The 22,918-nt window shown below is 32.6% G+C and overlaps 1 protein-coding gene and 1 long non-coding RNA gene across 8 annotated transcripts in view; one reads left to right on the top strand and one right to left on the bottom strand.

Moving 5' to 3' along the window:
* The window catches only part of LOC126832315 (uncharacterized), a 49,281-nt gene extending 33,396 nt beyond the window's left edge, over nucleotides 1–15,885 (top strand). The window contains exon 2 of the long non-coding RNA XR_007684656.1: nucleotides 15,566–15,885. This is a non-coding gene — a long non-coding RNA (uncharacterized LOC126832315). The remainder of the gene's footprint in view (nucleotides 1–15,565) is intronic.
* LOC126832302 (5'-AMP-activated protein kinase subunit gamma-1) overlaps nucleotides 1–22,918 on the bottom strand; it is a 134,610-nt gene that overhangs the window by 61,988 nt on the left and 49,704 nt on the right. Inside the window, exon 1 of one of the 7 annotated variants that reach the window (XM_050563032.2) lies at nucleotides 17,295–17,518. The exons of 4 other annotated variants lie outside the window; for them this stretch is intronic. Coding sequence is in view for 2 of the 3 variants with exons in the window: in XM_056103330.1 (XP_055959305.1) it covers nucleotides 13,136–13,201 (66 nt within the window). In the remaining variant the exon portion in view is untranslated. Of the gene's footprint in view, nucleotides 1–10,487; nucleotides 10,509–13,135; nucleotides 13,217–17,294; nucleotides 17,519–22,918 lie in introns of those variants that run through there. 2 more of the 7 variants (XM_056103330.1, XM_056103331.1) reach the window with 2 other exon arrangements.

Here is a 22,918-nt window from a genome sequence, read left to right as displayed (position 1 = left end):
TGATCACATTCAGCTATTTATTGTATCAAGCATTCTGATTGGTAAACAAGAGGGGACTCCACCAATTAAAACAATCAATACCATAATAAAAGTAACCTATATGGGTTAAAACTCCTGTCAATAAATGATCAATCTATTTTATCAAGTAGCAGCACATAAGAATTCATTTGACGTTCCTACCACTCTAAAGATGAAGAGGATTTTGAATAATTGATATTTCCTCCTCAGAATCCCAAAGAAATGTATCTTATCCAATAATCTGGATTTGAAGACATTTATACAAATTTTCGGTCGTTCTTGATATTGATTGATTACAGTATATGAAAATATTCCACAACTTCACAGAGGTATTGAAAAGCCATCCAAGAGATAAAGCACACACCATAGAAATTCTTCATGCAAGCTGAATCTATTTATTCTTACTTTTTTCTTATTCAGTATTTTCTTAAAAGCCTTATTCTAGAACCATATATATAATCTGGCCAAATGTTGTCTCAAATACTGTTTTGGGCAACAAAATGACCTTTTTGTCTTATCTTAGTATTAAGCAATTACCAATTCTTACACAGTTCCCACCTGACTCACAATATCTTATACTGAACTATCGTCTGTTTTTACTGACACTCATTATCTTTTATCTTAGATCTAAATCTGTCTACTGCAGGTCTTTTTTCTAGCTTCTCGACTGCTAAGTACCATTGCTATGATGATAAACAATCTAAACTACATTTTTTCAAACTTCAAACACTCATAACTTTCACACAGAATAAAGTAATTTGATTGAAATTTTCAAGATTTTCATTTTTCGTTATCAATTTTCAAACAATTATAGCACAAATGGCCAGTTCTTTATCTCATTCTTACATAATGCATCTTTAAACTTACAAACTGGATAACAAACATGGCTGAAGTTGGCCAGACTCTTTATACAGTATGGCTTTGGCTTACACTCTTTTTGAAAAAAAAAATTCCATGTCTCAAGCATTTATCATCGAGACCAGTGCTGACAATTTGAAAAAAAAAAAAATGAAGTACTAGTAATTCATTACAAATACAAACTATCTGGTCCAATATTATATGTCTTACCACATTTAAACAATTCTATCATAATATAGTCTTGTCCTTACTTCTGTAACCATATGTACAACCAAGTTAGCACTAATTTCACCTTAACTTGATTATCTTGCATAATTCCTGCAACGCTAATCTTAACTAATCAAAACTGATCTATCCATTATCCAATCATTAATGTAGTTTTTATCTGAATGAGGAAGTATTCCTAATGGACGTAAAAACACCTACATGTAAGGTATCGCATCACAATAAAGCGTTACTCTACGCATTAAACCATTCTTAGATTCGGCACTAACATCATTCAGTATAACAAAATTTAAATAAAAGATGGTTGTCTACATGGGTCTGGTTCTCGTCAATTGATTAACAGACAATACCATTATATCCTTAAGATTTCACATGACTAAATTTATCTGCTGTTCCAAGACGTATTTACACAGCTTTATATGGACCGATACACATGTAGATAATAACCAGTTAGATTCACCTTTTAAGCCAATTGAACGTCAATACACAACAAATTGATGTCTGATAAAGGTAATATGATGAACAATATAAATGATACCATCTATTTCTCATTTTACACCCATATCTTGTGACCTAATGATAACCTCCACGTAAACATGATTATTAAACCTACAATATAATACCTGATAAACATGATGTCTGACAGCCCCATGGCAGTCTGATTACCGTACTTAAAATAAGAACGATTATTCCTTCATTTACAATACACTCCACTCAATGACCAAAGACAATTAATGTTCAAGGAACCATACATACAGAGCTGGATTAACCATTAACCAACACGTCCTTATTAAGGAATCATAGAATGAGGCACATCACAGAAATTCTGCTTTGTTACAGATGTCAAATTAAAAAATATCTAATCTAAAAATTAATTAGTTTTTCATTGTTTTTGTCTTTCCTTACAGTACAGTTATCTGACATGTCTCTATTAATAGTGATGAGTATAAAACCTCATTTCGAAAAATAAAAATTTATTCTATGGTTTTTTATGTTTATGTTTTGAATTTCATATTTTGCGGACATCAAAATCTAAGGAGAGAGAGAGAGAAATGGGGTTTAACGTAAACTTGACACAAACTAGGTCATTTTGGGACTAACATATGGTTTAATTTTATTTCAATAATTCGCTTGCGCATAAGGGTCTTTAGCAGTGGGAGGAAACCGGAGAACCCGGAGAAAACCTACGAGGTTGGACAGGCGACCCTACTCCTTGTCACGTACAACCAGGGATTCGTAACCACGCCAGTCGACTCAATGACAGACTTTATGATACAGCGCGCGCACGCTAACCATTCAGCCATCCAACCCCCCCAAAATCTAAGGGCTCTATGGGTCTTAATCTGGCCAGTTATGCATATATAACATGTACTATGAATAAAACATATATTCTTACACAAATTTAATGATACCGGATGTAAGATTCAGATAAACGGCTGGCCGTTCTTGTTATAACAATAGTTCAAAAATAGACCATGAAAAACAAAAATATTGAAATTTTATTCATATTAGTTTTTATTATTACTTATTTCTGAGCTAAAGTTATCGTTGTTTAAAGTTTTAGCATAGATTGTTTTATTATCGTAGCTAGCAACAGTACTGGACAATCAAAACTAAGTCTCGAATATCCATTTCTAAATTAAATTGTCAAATTGCGATTGTGTTTCAATCCACTTAAATCTCAGCCATCCGATGGTCCAAGGAGTTGATTATAGGCTTGTCATGTGAATAAATATAATAATTTATGTAACATTTGAAGCCAAATTTAGAACTGCAACAGGTAGATTTAGAATTACATAATGCATCTTTAACAGTCACTATTGTACAGTAGTGTTTATGATTGGGAGCAGTGCCAAATTTTTAGAAGAAATTATCCTTAATATATGAAAACAAAAATCAAATAATCAGTTGTTTTTCACATGAAATTCTATCTTTGGAAAAACAGTGACAGATTGGGCCGTTATGGAGCAGGTTCTTGTTGTAGAAAAACAAGTTTATACTCAGTTTGACATAAATCTGGTTTAAGGTAATTGACATCTCAAAAAATAAACATTAAAAACACGTTATTTAATAATCAATTCTCATGGGGAACAGTTTTAATGTGATTCCTTAACAACAATTTGAACAACAATTAAATATAATTTGACTTGAGAACATACAGCTTGGTAGTTGAAGTGATCTAACAATTCTTCCCACACACTTGCAGCTAACATACATACAACTCATCTTTTAAAAAGTCTGTTGACTTAACTGCCATTAAATAAAATTAAATAAGGTGTAATGTCATCTAAGCAGCTGTTTGTGTTTTATATGGCAGCAAAGATTACAATATTCCCAAGGCAATACCTACCAATGAGAATTATTAGATCTTTAAACATTGTCTTATTTAGATAGCAATTATAGGCCCTTGTTTTCAATAGATTGTCTGTAAGTTTACTTGCAGACTGATTAAAATAGCTGATAAATACCTTGGTGTTTTTACTGTGTAATTCTATTAAAGAGGCATTATGTAAGATTAGATAAAGAGCTGAAAGTTCTCACTATAATAGTTAAAAAAATAGATAACGTGAAGAGAATATGCTGAAAATTTCAGTCAAATTACTCTACGATCATCATTACTAAAGTCGGTATGACAAAAAACAGTCTCGATTATCCATTTTGACGTTGAATCATCCATCACAAAATGTATTCAAATCCAGTAAACATTGCAGGCTAGCGATGATATCGAGAGTTGATTATGGTCTGGATAAGTTAATTAATGTCTAATTAATAATTTAGATAACATTTCAGGTCTAAAGGGACACCTACAATAATCAGATTTAGCTCTTGCATAATGCATGTTTAAGGTTTCCTCTTGTATCTGTCAGATAATGGAGGATTAGGGCGTGGTAACCAAATAGGATACTGGACTCTCGACAATGACTAGTATAAGTATGTCTCAGATTTGAATCATGACATGAAAAGAACTTTCACTGGTCATCACTTGTTAAGATCTGACCAGCAATTTAAGGAAAATGTGTCTAGTCATTTGTAATGGACCAAAAAACGAAATACATCTATGTACACATTCATATAAGAATCCCCTAACCGAGGGAAATCAATGAAGAGTAGGCAAAATTAAATGAAATGGGTTTAACTTCCTACCATTCTGCACCAACTGGGTTAATGAAGACAGACTTATGCCATACAGTGTGATAAGGAGGGAAATTTTGTTTTGACAAGGGTGCTACATACTAACACTCTTATTTCGAAGTGAAATGGGGTTGAATGTTCTACTTTTCTACACTGACTGGACTAATGAAGACGGGAGAAAGTTTAACACAGAGCTTCACAAATGAGAAGTGGTATCAGTTGTTAGCAATGTGATCTCCTCGAATGAGAAGTGGTATCCGATGTTAGCAATGTGAGCTCCTAGAATGAGAAGTAGTATCCGTTGTTAGCAATATGATCTCCTCGCATGAGAAGTGGTATCCGATGTTAGCAATGTGATCTCCTCGAATGAGAAGTGGTATCAGTTGTTAGCAATGTGAGCTCCTCGAATGAGAAGTGGTATCAGTTGTTAGCAATGTGATCTCCTCAAATGAGAAATGGTATCAGATGTTCTATAAAGTCTGAGCTTACCCTGCCTCATGCATGTCATTTATCACTATTTATATTATATTTGAGGGCTGTTTATCATGTTTAAGTGACACAAATATCAAAATAAAAGTAAATCAAATCGTATGTCAGATAAGCATATTATCATATTAATTCTAAACCCACACATGGCTTGGAATTCCCATACATAAATCTGGAAAATCGGTACATAAAGGAAAACTTGGTCAAATTTAGTGTTTTCATCTATTGACACCAGTAAAGTCAGTTTTTATTCATTTAGATGTTATTATGAACATCAAAAAAATATCTGAATTGAAAATATTATAAAAGTGTCTTTTATCACAAATTTTGTTTCAAATTAGGCAACAAAAAGCTAATTGAATAAAACTACCATCTTATATTCCTATTTAAATCACAGTTTTCACTACACAAACACGATCTAATCATCATTGATTATTTGGTCTGCTATTAATCATTAAATCATTCTGATGATATCAGGAATTATTCGTTTCCCAACTTACACACGAGTATCCTAGCCATCATCTAATTATATTAGTTTTGTACTAAAGATTTCTAGATAATTCTTGTTATCCTAATGTACAGTACACAGACGTCTACAAACTATCACACTGACTCGACATAGGTATAGTTTTCTGATGTGGATATTATGCCACAAATACAAATATCATAACTTTCCATTTATACACATGGTGGTCTCATTCTGCAAGCAGAGATTATCTACTTCATAACTGGAGAATAGCGCAGGTAATTGTAGTCAATCACCTGAGTTTAGTATGAGGGTTGTCCATGTGCACACCAGACCCACTCCGTTATTTCTATATTACGCCCATTTTCATCTTTATTTAAACAGTTATCTGTCTGCCCCCAACGTAAATGATATATAATATATGCAAATTGATAGAAAATAATTCTATTTTTGACCTAATCTAAATAAACTTCTCCATTGGAGTCTCCCTTAAATCAAAAATAATAGAGCTGTGATGCTGTGTCATAAATATTCAGTATCTTCGTCTATTCCGTGACTTCCTTTATTTCAAAATTACATTTTACACTGTCTCTGTTTCTAGTTTACAAATCACTCTAATCGTAATTCCCCTCTCCTACATCTATCAATATTGGTATCATTTCAAAGCCACAAGTTTCTTGTGAATGACAAAAATGATCATTTGTCTATAACATTACAGCAAAAAATAAGTCAGTCAACAAAGAAAGTAAACAATATGATTAAAATACAGATTTATATTTTGTTTTGTTTTTTTATACTTTCAATGGCCTCTACTACATGAAGATCTGACCGGTTGTAGTGGGAGGTTTTTTCATTGGCTAATTCCTCACATCAACCAGAATCTGGATTATATAACAACTCTTCCAGATCCTAGTGTAGTAAAGACAATTTTAAGTAAAACGAAATTTTGAACTATAAAAAAACGAAACGAAATAGGATCTGTGTTTTATTTTTAATAAATTGAGAAAGTAAAGTGATGTGTGCCCAGATCATCTAGCTTACAGTAGCATGACGAGACTAATAAAAGTGGCAAAGGACCAAGGGAACATTTAGTACTATTTCACAGGTCTTAAAGGGAATTACATTTGTTGGCAATAACATTACGGAGGATCAACCAATTTCTTACTCTCAGACAAATATTCTGTTCATTAACTTCTGGAAATGATGTCTGTGAGCCTCTGAATCAATCTCTAAAGTAAAATCTACGCTAATACTTAAATGGGAAGCAGATTATGCAAAACCACGACATATACCCATACTTGCATGTATTTATGTGGGCACAAATCATTTACTTCAGTTCTCAGAAGAATAAAGTCTCAAAGAGAATCTACAGCCTGGGGTTTCGAAATCCAATGACAAGAAATATTTTAATTGTTGATCTGTCTAGATCTCTAGAAAATGAAGTTGTCAAATGTTATTAAAAAATAGGTTAACGCACCCCATTCCCATTCGTATCAACCCCACCCAACCCCTCTTTTTACTGTTATGAGTTTTATAGTAAAAGTTGTTATTGGTGTGTTTGGTGAGGCCATATTGTAATTACTATAAAGGAACTAAACTAAACTTCATTAATTTACATCTTCTTAAAGTTACAATTTCATATTTTTAAGTTATATTTTTAAAATGTATTAAAATAAAGCCCTAAAATAGGTGGTATCTATAAACAGTCCTACCTTGTTAAAGAATAATACTATTAATCCTATAATTCACTACTGCCAGTTGAGAAATTGGCAAAAATATCATTTTCAACTTCAAATTCAAAAGTTTGAAGATAGCTATTCCATGTTGGGGAATAGGAAAACAAGGGAGGTACTTGAGTTATTATTTTCGGTGTGAAGATTTTTGAGTGTGAGAAAGATAACCCATGATCATATAATAGTGAATTGACAACCCATTGATCAAAAGACATAGAAATAATTATGTTTTGACTTTCTTAGAAAATATGAAATTGTAACTTTAAGACCAGTGATAGGAAAAAGAATATACAATATAATTTTTCGTCAATAAATATTAAAATTTAAAAAGTTGACAGATACTCACTTCACAAATCAAATCAAACTTAATTAAATCAACACTTTTATTTTATAATCAATGTAGTTATTTCAACATATGAACAAACACCATATAAAACTAGACAGAATTAAACTCACATACTATATATTGAGAAAAAAACAACATTATGATGTTCAGGCCAGGTCGTAAATTGCCTAAAAATATTTGATACAAACCCTTCATAAAAGTTGTAAATTCTGGAGTTTTTGACTTATAAATGTCAAACTATATTTAATAAAACATGGCAAAGACTCTTAAAAGTCAAATGACTGTATGGCAAGAGCAATAAAAAATCTTTATGTTGTTTGTTACATGAATTTAAGTATAAATTCTATGTAAAGTTTTAGTAAATTATATTCCTAACATATAAAAACTATCAAGAATCTGACACAAAATTTGTTATAATTACATATTAGAAGATTTGTCACTTGTGCAACCGAATCATACCCAGTTAACTGTTTACATCCTTATTATTACTTGTATTATGCAATAAACATTTTATACAAAATTGACAATACAAGGAATCAGGAAACACGAGTAGACAGATTCTACATACATGCAAATATCAGACGCTTAAGTCAAGCTGATTTAAAGTAACTTATATTAGGGGCATTATGGAAAATTAGATAAAGAGCTGGCAGTTCTCACTATAATGGTTAAACCCTGAATAATGTAATGGGAATATGCCAAAAATTTCAGTGAAGTCAAATTGCGCCACTCTGAACCAAGATATTAGCGAAATACATATTCAGCCCATGTGTATGCCCGTCATCATTAGACCAGTAGGAGCAGAATAGTAAGATGTTAAACACCATTTAATTTCATTTATTTCCCAGCCTGTAAAATATAACTTGATGATGATGCCTACTCATGAAACCAATCTGATTTATTTTTGACATCAATAATATCTCCTGTTATCTCACCCACACACAACTCAACATTGCATAATGTATTTGATCAAAAAGACTGTAGTTATTTGGAAACTCTGGTCTGATTCTACTGGAATAAAAAGCTATTAAATAACGTTAGAACTATAATATTACATGAAACAACACAATCTGGTTTACTCAAATTCAATTATTTAACATCAAATGATTTTTTTAAAACACATCATTCTAAAAATAAAAATACAGTACCATTGGTTCTAAAAAAGTATTCAAACTCAAAGTGCATAAATACAAAGTGACAAATGAGTGTAATAGTATGTGGACTATATCAGGGGAACGTTTCACAATAACTTTAATTAACTACCACCTACATGTACACGAAACTCAAACAATAAAAGCAATTTGGATAAAAAATTTTGACCAGACTACAAATAGATGATAATGTGCTAAAAAGTATGAGAATGCCAAACTGAAATTATATAAACCTATGAAAGTTGTGAATCTGGAAAATTTTGATTAATTATTTGTTTCAAAAGATGATGCAGAAGTCAGCTTGTTAACTAACTTTTAGTTTTAAAACGTTGGATTTACTTTGTCGACAATACGGAACATATATTTTAACATTGGGTTTATTATTTAGATAGATGTAATATTCTCAGTGAAGGCAAATGAGATTGTCAGCTCACAAAACAAATTAAATTCTAATTGACTTGTATGAAGGAGGTCTAGACACTATAGTTGTTTTAATACCATGGGCAAGAAATAAAATATTGTATCGGGAAATACATGTCAGTATCATCTATCTAATTATTTCTAATAAGTAGGCCTACTATTTACTGAGAGAGAGAGACAGAGAGAGAGGACCCAGAGAAAACCCATGAGGTTGGACAGGCGACCCCACTCCTTGTCACGTACAACCAGATAATTGAAATCCCGCCAGTTGACTTAATCTCAATGACAGGCCATCTACCCCCCCCCCACCCACCCCCCCTACTGACAGTCAAAAAAAAAAAGAAGAGCAAAACAAGAAAACATTGAACATACCATAAAACAATCTAGACCTATAGTTCTCTTACTTTTATCACATTCCCATGACAATTGGTTAATACATTTGTCTTTCAATAATTTACCTAATTGTAATTCTCTAGAAACTTTTAGTACTATAAATATTGTAATTGTATCAAATGCTGGGTAGTATTAAATGTTGTTTTTAATGGAAGTAAGTAAGACTATAAATATGTCACCCATTTTATTACCAATATAATATAGTATATAGATACCGATCAATTGATCATAAACTTAACTTAATTTATACTATTGATTCTGCCCTCATTTCTATAATAAAACTTAGTGGAAGGGAAAAGATCAATCTTTCAATGAGCACTGAAGCTTCATGGGTGTATATTTTGTTATATTTCTGTGGGGGATAGCTCTGTAATATACCATAGTGTACCACAGTGAATGATTTGACATCAAGAATAAACCTTGAGAATACCAAAGAACATGCAACAACTCTTCAAGTTACAAATTATACATACACACCTATACGTAATTCTGTGCCAAAAATAAGTTGTTTGTTCGACATCATCATTATGTTTTAAATACTTTCCATGTCTGGTATTTTAATACAAATTATTACACATTTATACCATAATAACACCGTTCACCTATCAAAAACGTGTACTTCCGCTTTAAAATATCACAGACAAAAAATTGCATTAATGAACAAAAATTGCATCAGATTTTAATCTTGTTTGATGCTACTCAGTATGTCCCTTTTGACTTTGAGAGTTAATTACTAAGTCTGTATACAAGATGCAACTCCATTTAGTTGAGATCTATTTTTAATCGAGTTTTGTCTGCACAGTCCTTTTCAATCTGCAGAAATATTTTCCTTCTCTTCAAAACATCCAAAAACTGTTCAAGACCCCTTGAAAAAAACTCATCTTGGCATTAGAAGGAAACTTAATTTGATCAATCTAAAGAGCAAGAAAATAAGAGACCGGAGCTGAACCACTGACTTGCGAATGTTTATATTAAGATATTAAAAAAATCACCTACAGCAGACAATCTATTAATGTCATTTATAATCTTTTTGTTTTTTATGCTATATAAAATGATAAAACAGTACACACATTAGATTGTTAATATGAATTGTGTAAAAAAATGAAATGAAATGGGGTTTAATGTCCTACTGTTCTGCTTCATCTGGGATAATGAAGACGGCCATATGCCATACAGTGTGCTATGAGGGAAATTTTGCCTAGAAAGCGGCGCTACGGCCTACACTTATACCGAATTCCAACTGTCAAGGGATCTTTTACCTGCATGCCAGTGTGTACACAGAACCGTGTTTTTTCTGTCCCATCCAAATGACTAGACAGCTGTCGTTAGCAGGCCCTTCGTCCTACATCACTGATGAACTTTCTCGACCAGTACAGGGATCAAACATGGGAACTCCAGGTTAGCGAGCCAATGTCCTACCTACTGAGCCACCATGGCTTTCCTGTGTAAAGAAATGAAATCTATTTTCTCTCTACTTACAAAGTTGTCAATCAAAAGTCAATAAATTAAGACTTGTGTTTTATGGAGATTCTCAAGAGAGTAGTTCGATCTCAACAAAGACATCCTATACAGGTCTTTATACTGTACATGTAATCATTTCAATGCAGTGTGGGAATTGACATAATTCAAGTGCTCACTACTGCACAATATTTATATTCCATCAAATGCATTGAGAAGACAAGTCTCAAGTTTCATTCGTAGAAAAAAGATTGCCAATTTCTGTAAGGCGCCAAAATGACTAATTTCTAGCTCACATAGAAAGAATTCCATTACATAGGAGTGTGTGTAGAACAAGATGTTTAGATATTACGCCTACAGTATAGATCATCCATGCCACTATCACCTGGGGTTTATGAACCTCCTTATAGTCCAAACTATTTAAGTGACATCCATTCATTCATTTACACTTGTCTACGATATCACCCTTGATGGAAGTGAAAGTATAACTCCAGGAACGAACAAATTCATTTACTGAGGTGTCTACTTGATTATGTAATTGTAATGTTTATAGATGGATTATCTCATTATTACTATTACTGGTCATAGCTGACTTTAGATAATCCATCTTGGGTGCCCTGTTATGGTGTAAGTCTACCCCTTAATATTAGGTGAATGGTTGTATTAAATACTACCTGGTCATAGCTATATAATATACACATGTTTCTTATAACAAGATTAACTCTCGGTACCAATCTATATCCTAATTTATAATAGTCCTAATATTTAATAAGATTAACACTCGGTACCAATCTATATCCTAATATATTTTGGACCAATTCATGACTAGTCCACATTGAAATTTGTTTTGATGTGAATGAGAAGTGGTATCAGGTGTTCTAGACAGTGTAAGCATATCCTGTCTGGCTACCATCTGTTCCAGACCACTTATAGGACAATTAAAGCCATTTCTGTTAATGATGTGAAATTTTAGCCTCGCGGGGATATATCCTTTATTGTAGCTCGGTTTGTATATCCTAATGTCGTCATTAAGCAGAAGACCACTGTCACGACTGAATTCATTGCTTAGTTTACTACCTTTCTGTACTTATTACTGGAACATTGTTTTTGTTTTCTTGAAGAAAGGCATATGCCCCAATGTTGTATTAATAAAATTCATTCTTACTTTTTTTTCAAAGTGTTTACTTCATTGCATACAAATGTAGACTAGAATAATATAATAAAATTGGGAAATTAGTCTACCCCTTTTTTGTGTGAGTTTGTTTTCATTCTAATTGAAGCCTGTATCACACTATAAATGAAATGAAATGAAATGGGGTTTAACGTCCTACTGTTCTGCTCCTAACCTGGGCTAATGAAGACGGGCATACGCCATACAGTGTGCTATGAGGGAAATTTTGCCCGGGCAGCGGCACTATCGCCTACTCTTATATCGAATTCCAACTGCCAAGGGATCTTTTACGTGCAATCCAATGTATACACAGGACCTTGGTTTTTCGTCTCATCCGAATGACTAGACAGCTGTCCTTGTCAGGCCCTCCGTCCTGCATCACTGACAAGGGGAAACCATGCCGGAAAATCTGGATGAACTTTCTCGGCCAATGCAGGGATTGAACACCCGACCGTATCACACTATAGGCTTGCATCTGTACAGTACAGCATGGGTTGTGTGTGTTTGATCTGTGGGTTTGTGTTCTGTGTTTCTATTGGGTTGTTGTGTGTGGTGCATTACTCCTGCACTTAGTGTATGATTTGCTTATATTTGTGCACAAATTGGAAGAAACCAGGAGTACCTGGAGAAGGCCCATAAGGCAACTCGAATTATGATGTATCAGGATCAAACCCATGACTTGCATATATGACAGGACTTATGATCTTAAGATGTATCAGAATTAAACTCATGACTTGCACAGATAACATACATTAGACCACTTGGCCAGCCATTCCCCACTGCCCCAGGTGTTGTTAAAGTAAATTGTTATAACCATGCAGTATAAACATATGGATGTTATTTATTATAAGATGTTTGGATTACCTGACTCCTACCTGTATGATACCTGTCAGTTATAATTAAATATTTTTTTAAATCACTTTCAATACTCAAGTGTTGGCTTCAATGTATAAAGTTATATAAACCTTAATGTAAACAATAAATGAAAACTCTCTTAACTTGTATTTGTCCTGTAGCGGCATTTAACTGTTGAGCACAAAGACTATGGAAAACAATCACGTTTCCACAAGTGTTTTCTTATCATTAAACCACAAGGATGTTTGTGCTTAAAAACGATAAAGAGATTTTTGTTGAAACTTCACACCATATATATATAATAAACCAATGATTGTATTTCATATAAAAGGTATTTCTATGTAAAATGTGTATTTAAGTTAATCTGACATTCTAGTTACCGGTAATTAACCCTGTGCTAGTGATAAGAAATGGCTTACTCACAAGTAAACTGACCTCCAGTATATCTATAATACTAGTTCTCACATGATAATAATATAGTTTATACATGTATCGTCAGTGATGAAGAAGCAGAAATACAACTATTGAAAGAATTTTCAATAATGATTGACACGTTACTATTCTAACACCATAATGTAAGTGTTATAAGCTACATGTAGTCCATAGATGTGCAGGGGTTGTGGGTGTGGCCTAATTGTTTAACTTGTGCGCACAAGACCATAAGATCTGTCATTGAGTCAAGTGGCGTAGTTTCAATTCCCCATTTGTACGTGACAAGGAATAGTGTCATCTGTCTAAACCTCTTGCTTTTTCTTCGGTTTCCTCTTACAGCTAATTACCCCTATGCACAAACGATAACTGAACTGTGTGTTAGTCCCGCAATGACATTTCTCTCCATTTCTCTACAATTACTTAAGAAATTTTAATTTTAAAAAACAAAATTAAGTACCATTAAATATAGGTAAGGTCTGTATAGACAGTTTATACATGTACCGGTATGGGTTTTATCTATTCCCTAACAGATGCATATGAGATTAGTAACTCTAGATTATAGTAAAATTCATATTTCGGAGATAGCATGTTTTCAACCATCTAGCGGTTTTCATAATGAAATTAAAATACTTTAAAGAGCCAATTTTAATCTTCTGACAATATTCTTTATCATAATTGTAAGTATAATTTTACAAGTAACCATACAAATTGTTATCTATAGTACTCATATTTTTCCTCATACCTATATATACAGTACATCTAGATGTTCTGCATGGTTACTCCTGAAAGGACTCAAAACTCTGAAAGACATGCGAATATCTAATTACATACGATTCAACTGGAGTGCAGTAGTTTCCTACTAACCTAAGTATTTTTCTAGTATCATCAAATAAGATGTCTATTGTGCCAAAAGCATTGTCACTACAGGTGTTTATTGTGCTAAAAGCTGCCCAAACGAATTGTCAAAGAAGGTATTTTATATGTCTAGGTGTAATACATCGACATATAAATAAAGTTCAATGGATCCTAAACATAGTCAGTTATCTACATACAACCTATATCTCCATTTAGTGGTAAAAGGTTGGAAATAATAGATCTTTCTAAGTTATCTTCTCATCGGCTACATAAATTGACTGTATCATCCTTCCCTTGAAGAATAATCAGACAAGCGTATCTATGGTTTGTATTATCAATGACTATTATACAACATATATGCACCTTGTATACCTATATCATTATATCTATATATGTGGTGATTAATGGTGATCATAGTGTGAGAGATAAACTATCTCTAACTTCATCATATTATATTATATAACATCATACCAATCTATTCTAAAATAACTTACACCTCATCATACCATATTATATAAAACACTAGACCATCATAATTCATATTATATAACATTACTAGACCAATATTATATCATACTATATAACATCACTAGACCATCATATTATACTATATAACATCACTAGAACATCATATCACGATCATACTATATAACTTTACTAGACCAACATATCATACTATATAACATCACTAGACCAACATATCATACTATATAACTTCACTAGACCAACATATCATACTGTATAACATTACTAGAACATCATATCATACTATATAACATCACTAGACCAACATATCATACTGTATAACATTACTAGAACATCATATCATACTATATAACATCACTAGACCAACATATACTATATAACATCAGTTAAAAACACTTATATAGATATACTATGAATCTATTAACATACATGTACTACATTTCGATACACATACAGGTATCGTATGATGTTAATAAATTCAGAAGTAGTATATATATCTATATAAGTTTTTCTAATTTGTGAAATCTATTTCTATGTCTTATAAGTTATATAAGGATTATATATAACATCACTAGACCATCATACTATAACATCACTAGACCATCCTGCCAACCTATTCTAAAATAAACAACATATATATTGTTACGTCTGATATATCTGGTATTACAGCAAATCTTCAATTGTAGACTTTGTATAAAACATGCATGAGTTTGATCGTACTCAGCCATCTAACCTGTCAAATTAAACAATGCTCAGTTCCCAAATAATTCTTAACATTTTCCTTATTACATTCTCCTTATATAAATTTACATTTTAACAAAGTCTTCTTTAAATAGAGTTTTAAAAAGTAGGTCAGATATCGTCTCAATTTGGTATCCATTTTTGAGGACAGAGATACGATATTGCCTTGATAACAAAATACAATTAAAACAGCAAGAGAAAAGAGGCTGTGAAAGTAATAACTTCAGATGGCCATAACTTTCAATTTAAACTTATGATTTTTTTTTTTTTTGTTGTTGAGGGTGAATAATTTGTTGTTTATTATAAATGCAATATAATAGATCTATCATTCTTTTACAGGAAACTTTTTCCAAGCAATGTGTGACTCAGGTTTATATATATCTGGCAGACATTTATTACCTTCCAACAAATAACTAGAATAATTGATTCAAATTTCATTCACGTTTCTAAAGGCCAATTGATATATTTAACGATTGATGTACACTGGTTAAACAGAGTGTAAAATCATGTGACTTAGAGTATTAACTGCCACACTTACTCCATCTTGAATAATGTTGCAGAGGGAACATGATGGTTAACCATCGAAAAACTTTTAATTAGTTGGTGTTAAAATTGTTTTTATATTTTCCATATAAATAAAGTTGGTTATTATGAACATTTCCGGAGAACTTGTTTGTCGTATAATCTCATCTATAGCTTACCGAATGTGATTATTTCTCCAATATTGAAATAACAAAAGGGGATATTAAACTAGAAGAAAGAATATTTCAAAATTTAATTATTTCACTCTTGCACGAGACATATGTGTGTTTTGTTTTGATGGTACAAGCCCAATCAAACACCAAGTGAACCTACATGTAGATATAACAAGACGACTAGGTCATCAACATCTTGAGCTGTTGGACAAGTTTGGGAAGGTACAGAGAGATATTGGTAAACAACAACCAAACACTAGTAGTGTACATGTTATTAAATGTACAGCAAATTTCAAGAGACATCCTAATTATGCCACCTGGTTGAGTTCAGTAACAAACTACAACTACCGTTTTTTTTTTTACATTACACTGTCAAAGTCAAGTTTAAAAAAAAATTAAAACAGTTCAAGATGTAGGAATGAAGCAAGATGGTAAAAAAAATTTCAGAACCTTTTCAAGTTTTATAATGATCTTTTGAGTGGTTTCCAGAATAATGATTACACACCAAAAGTTTTTTTACAATTACACTGTCAAAGTCAAGTTAAAAAAAAAACCTGAAAACAGTTCAAGATTTAGGAATGAAGCAAGATGAAAAACAAAATTTCAGAACCTTTTCAAGTGTTGTAAAGATTTTTTTAGTGGTTTCCAGAATAATGATTACACACCAAAACAAGTAATTCGTTAACCAAGACTCTTTGAATTAGCAAAAGTCACAAGGTACTATAATATTTATAATAGGGTACAACATTTCACAAAGATATCTTGAACAGTTTATGTGCTGTGCACCAAATATTAAGTTAGATCTGTTTCCATGGTATAAAAGTTGTTCAATTGAGAAATTTTGAATTAGCAAAAGGCAAAATTACTATAAATAGGCTGATATATGTGTACAAAGTTTCATAAAGATTCTTTGTTTATGAGATGTGCTCCAGAATTAAAATTGCATACCAAAAATTTCAAAAATTAAAAACTAGAAGATATTTATAATCAGCCAAAGGCACAACTACTACAATTGAGTGATAGAAACAAACTTAAGTAAATATATCCTGAGTGGTTCCTGGAAACTGTGACAGACGGAAACAGCTCCATTAAATATCCCTCCCTCCCTCCCTGAACTTTGTTGATCTGTAACTCAAATAGAATTTAATCCAATACTAAAATAAATAAACTTTTAAAGAAATTCTACCACCAACTCTTTATTAATATTTGAGTAAAATACAATCCATGTTGTAAAATTAACATGACACATATGAAAGGAATCCTATTATATACTTTAAACTCACAAACACAATTGCAGTTTAGATCAATCTAAAATAGTCCTTCACATAATATGAATTACACATAGATTTAGAAGGCATCATGCATGTACCTACCTGAGAATCATAGTTACTTGCTTAAAGTTATAAGTCCTTACTCCTTTATATATACTGGTGTATATGGGATTATTCACTGTATATTATACCTGCCTATATAATCTATATAATATTCATACAATAAACTGTATTCAACATAACATGCTGTATCTATGAATAAATCAGTTGAACTAACTACTAGAGTGTGGAATACGCCACCACGACCCTGAACACAATACACATGTAAGTAAAACACTATACACAGTGAAGTCCCAAGTCTTGCCTCAATGCTATAGTCACGTGTGTTACATGTACGGTAATATAACTCTTAACGCATGCTACGATGGAAACTTGAACACATGGTGTACAGTAAACTTGTAAATCGTGCTCTATTGGAGAAAATCATTACTGTATACTATCTGTATAAACATTTAACATCGTGTCATAATATAGGTAGTCAATATGTCTTGTTCTACAGTATAAGAATTCTTGAATAAAACAAGATAATTCTATCATAGATTAGTTTTAACCGATAACAGACACATCAAGTTGAAGGGCGTCAATAAAAGTGGTGTACATTGGGAAGATGATCCTATTCATGCTAAAAGTCAACTTCTATAAGTATCCTTAAATGGGTTATTTACACAAGAGCATTATACCGCCCAATAAAATACATGGAGGTAGTATGTAGTCGATGCAACATTATTAATTGGAATTTAACCCTATTTATTTTTTAATTTACATCTTAGGAACTTGATTCTTGTAAACACAACAACTGAATAACAACTGGTTATCCAACAGTGACCTCTAGTTGACTAATGTCAAACATTAGTCAAATTAACTTTAGAACTTTGATTTAGTCAATATCTTTTAATGCATTTGTTCCTTTAAAGTACTGAGACTTGAGAGGTACTAGTATCTGAAAATAAGGACTTGCCTGTCATCCGAGCCCGGTCAACATGGAGGTAAAGTATGCTGACTGTGACTGGAAACATACATGTATACAACAAGAATTTAGGTTAGAAATATGGTAACACTTATTTCAACAGGGCCAATTCATTCAGTCAAATTATTAATATTATATATATATTTCTGCCTGGTGATACAACTGCGATTTGGCACACAAGAGAGTTTCTCTCCAAACTAGTTTGCTTAAAATCAAATTTATTCATTTCGATCATTGTTTCGTTTTCTTTTGTCTTGTGCTCCATATTCTATGTGACAAGATTCAACATTTGACAAATTTTATCACTGCATTCAGTTATTAGTCCTGCAGATGTCTCAATGAAAATATCAAAATAAAACGCATCTGTTCAGATAACGAGAGACAGAGAGAGAAATGGGGTTTAACGTCCTCTCGACACAAACTAGGTCATTTCGGGACTAACATATGGTTCAATTTTATTTCCATAATTCTCTTGCGCGTCGGGGTCTTTAGCAGTGGGAGGAAACCGGAGGACCCGGAGAAAACCCACGATGTTGGACAGGCGACCCTACTCCTTGTCACGTACAACTGGGGAATCGAAAACCCACCAGTTGACTCAATGACAGACTTTATGATACAGCGCCCACATGCTAACCATTCAGCCATCCAATCCCCCATTCCGATAACGAATGGCTGCATTTGCTGAATAGCTTTTAAAGTAGTGTAAAAAATTGGAACCATAAGAATGAAACAAATACTCAAAAGAATTTAACCATGCCGTTTTCATCAAGGTTCCCATACCACCTCACAACAGTTGTCCAGAATGGAAACATTCTTAGAACCGAACGCTTACATTTGACCATTTGTAATCATTGTAGAGATAATGTAAACAGGGTTTTAATCTGACAACCACTTGATGAATATCATTAAACTAGAGAGTAATTAATTTTAAAAATACACTTATAATACAAAATCCTCTTATATAGAGTATTTTCTAGGTTCAATATAATAACACATGCACGCAAATTTATGTAAAATAGCATTAAATTTCACTTAAAGGACAACACTGGTGTTGGTCATTATCATATATTAAGTATTATCTAGTGACATTCAATTACGTTTTATGAATTGTCAGATATCCTCTCACAGTCTCACCTAACAACTTTTGGTCTTCGAAGGAATTATTTGTGAGCAGAAATTTGCTGGTGTATCTGTTATCACTTGTCACTTCAGTCAGTTATATAGAAGGATAACTCGTAATTTCCTTTTGCATTCGTCACTTCCATTTGTTGAAACCTTCATTACCCATTTACCGTAGCAATGATCTCTGTGTTAAAATTATATTTGGAATGTGTTTAATTAGTTCTATCACATATGAAATGAAATGAAATGAAATGGGGTTTTAACGTCCTACTCTTCTGCACCTAACCTGGGCTAATGGAAGACGGGCATACGCCATACAGTGTGCTATGAGGGAAATTTTGCCCGGGCAGCGGCGCTACGGCCTACTCTTATATCGAATTCCAACTGCCAAGGGATCTTTTACGTGCACGCCAATGTGTACACGGGACCTCGGTTTTTCGTCCCATCCGAATAACTAGGCAGCTGTCCTTGTCAGGCCCTCCGTTCTGCATCACTGACAAGGGGAAACCACGCCGGAAAATCGAGATGAACTTTCTCGGCCAATGCAGGGATCGAACACCCGACCTCCAGGCTAGTGAGCCAGCGCCTTACCCACTTAGCCACGTGATCCCCCTATCACATACGTGATAATGACTGACACCAATATTGTCCTTTAATATTTGAAAAATCAATATAAGAAATTATCAGATATAATATTAATATCAATATGAATGATAGGAACCAAGTTTAAAATAACAATATAATTATTACAGGATAGTCAATATTATTACCTGTTTTATAACTGATTAATATCACAGATTTATAAACTTCAATAATATTTCTATAATGTTAGTCTGGCTATCTAATTAGAACATTCATCACCAGAAAAATCTTCCATATAATAAATCTCTTCAACAGTCAGACTTTCTGTCAGACATAAATGTACATGTATGTAGTTCTGTAATGTCACATTTTGAATTCTTTGATCAAGAGCTTGAACACCAGAATTATCAGGAGTAAGAGCATCCCAAGATTCTAATAATAATTGATCAGTGGTAATAAAAATAAATCTTGATGTAATAATCAGGGAGGGTTTTTTTTTGGGGGGGGGGGGGGGTTGGGGGGGGGGGGGAGGACGTTTCTATAGCACAGACCTATTCCCTATCTTTTTTAACAGGCTGGATCCTCCTTCCCTGCAAGTAAATTGAATAATAACTATTCCTCCACTCTTTGGTCCTAAATTACATGAAAAAGAAATAAAGCAAAGTGGCTCACTCTCTTTTTTAACTATTTAACCCAAGTCAAGAAATCAAATATTTATCTTATTGAGGCCAGTCACAAGAACAGATGACAGCTAATAAAACACATAAAACAAAATGTCTACATTGATGAGATAGTAAACATGCTTTTTATTTTACAACTCTTCACCTCCCGTGGATTAAAAGGTTAAATCTAATCTTAATCAGTTTTAAACAGACTTTTAAACAGACAAAAATAACTTTATTTGCATAAGTCATGTCTGAGATAAGGAAGTCAAAGACAAGGAAGTGTCTTTATTAATTATATTGTAAACAAACAAATATTTATGCATTGTTATTTATATCTTGTTGTTGATCAACAATTTTTGTACTGTGTCATTATCATAAATGTTTAAACAACAAAAAATTCACCTCAGCAGCGAAGCTTGCTACAAGAAATGCTTCAAAGCATGCTTCAAAGCAAAATATTGCTAAATATAAGTAAGAAATTGAAACGGCATTATAAATTTCATTGAAAATGTTTGAAGAAAGTACAACAAATACTAATCAATGCGTCCAAACTGCTTCTCAAATATATACTATAGAACAAAAAACTACTATACAAATAAATAATTTGGACCTTCTTCAATTTGTCAAGTGGGTAAATAAAAATTATATTTACCTTGGCTAATCTTAGCTATCTATGTATATAAAGCACAATATTCCAGGTTAAAGGAGTAACATATATCACATAAGTAGTCTTATTGATAAAGACTTTGGTTCAAAAACTATTTAAATCCATTCGTCCTAACAGGTGTTCTGGCGGTGTCTGTGATTCTCCCGAAACAGCGAATGCCAAAAAAATAGGGATAATGCAACTTGATGAACGGGATTCCTATTTTTCCACCATTTTTTTTATTCTGCTGTAAAAATCAGAACTACCAGAAAATTCACAACGAAACGAAGAAATACTATGTGCTTACAATTCTAGAAAGCGTCTTTTTAAAATGCCATTTAAAGACATGTCTTCTAAATTTATTAAATATTCGCTTATCTGTGTAAATAAATATTAATTATTCAGTTTTTTCAACCAAAATTAGATTTCAAGATAATTTAATCTCTGAGGTTTTCTCATAACTTACATGACAAGGCCATAATCAACTCTCTAGATCATCAGATGCTAGGGATTAAAACACAATCTCTTCTTACATAATCCAATTTAAAAATTGATAATCAAGACTTGTTTATTATCGTAACAATGGTAGCAATGAAAATCAAGACTACAAGACTACACAAATCTTATCAAACTTTTCAATATTCATAACTTCAATCATAATAATGTAAATTGTATGAAATTTTCAATATATTCCTTTTTCATTACCAGTATCTATTTTTTAAAACTGTTATAGAAGAAACTTCAGCTCTTTATGTAAATCTTACAAAACGCATCTTTAAATAATGAATTTAAGTACATTAAGCCATGAAAAATCAGATATTGTGACTGTCACTCACAATCAGAAGCTGTATAAGCAAGAAAGAGATTAGATTGAAAGCAGTCTATGCAAAAGGAAGAAGGCTTTATTGTGTATTAAGGCATCCTAAATTAATTTCATTTCAGTTAATTGTTTGTGCTTCTAGGAAGGAATTGCAGTCATGTGATGTTTGTTCTTACATGGTTCTCCTTATTTCTAGACTGAGTTTACAGATGGGAATATCTTGGCAATTAATTTAAACAGTTCAAATTAAAACGGTCTGGACCTTGGAATGAATACAAGAAAACATTGACAAATGAAATGAATCCATTGTCGTCCACCTACTGAGCCTAACCTACAGTATATAATTATAATTACCATTTCTATTGTTACCTGTGCAATGTGGGCTAGAGAATTTTGCTCGGGCAGTAGTGTTTTTGCCTACTCTTCTTCAAATTCCAACTCCCAAGATATCTTGCACAACCAGTTTCCTCGCAAGCTTCATCTCTGATGATTGACATACATTCACAGATCTTAATCTATGGCGAGATGCGAGTCCAATGTCATAATCACACCGTGATGCTCCAATAATTGCTACATTCAAACAAAAGCTACAGTTTGATTTTATTTCAGTCAGGGGCGAGCAAGTCTAGCAGTTTCCGGTAAATAATGGATTCTGGTGTAGAAATATATGAAATTTGATCATTGAATGTAACATTGAAAGTCCCAAAACTCAGGGCCATCTTTAACAGCATAAAACATATTTATATTTATTGTATTAATACTTCCAACAAAATTGGTGTTTAAATAGCAAGTCACAATAGCATGGAGCCCCATGCATTAAAGGGACAATAACACTCTTGCTGGCTTGACAGCTCCAGAAAATAA

This window comes from Patella vulgata, chromosome 9 (assembly GCF_932274485.2).
Source record: "Patella vulgata chromosome 9, xgPatVulg1.2, whole genome shotgun sequence".
Lineage (NCBI taxonomy): Eukaryota > Metazoa > Mollusca > Gastropoda > Patellidae > Patella > Patella vulgata.
This window is presented reverse-complemented; position numbering and strand designations above follow the sequence as displayed.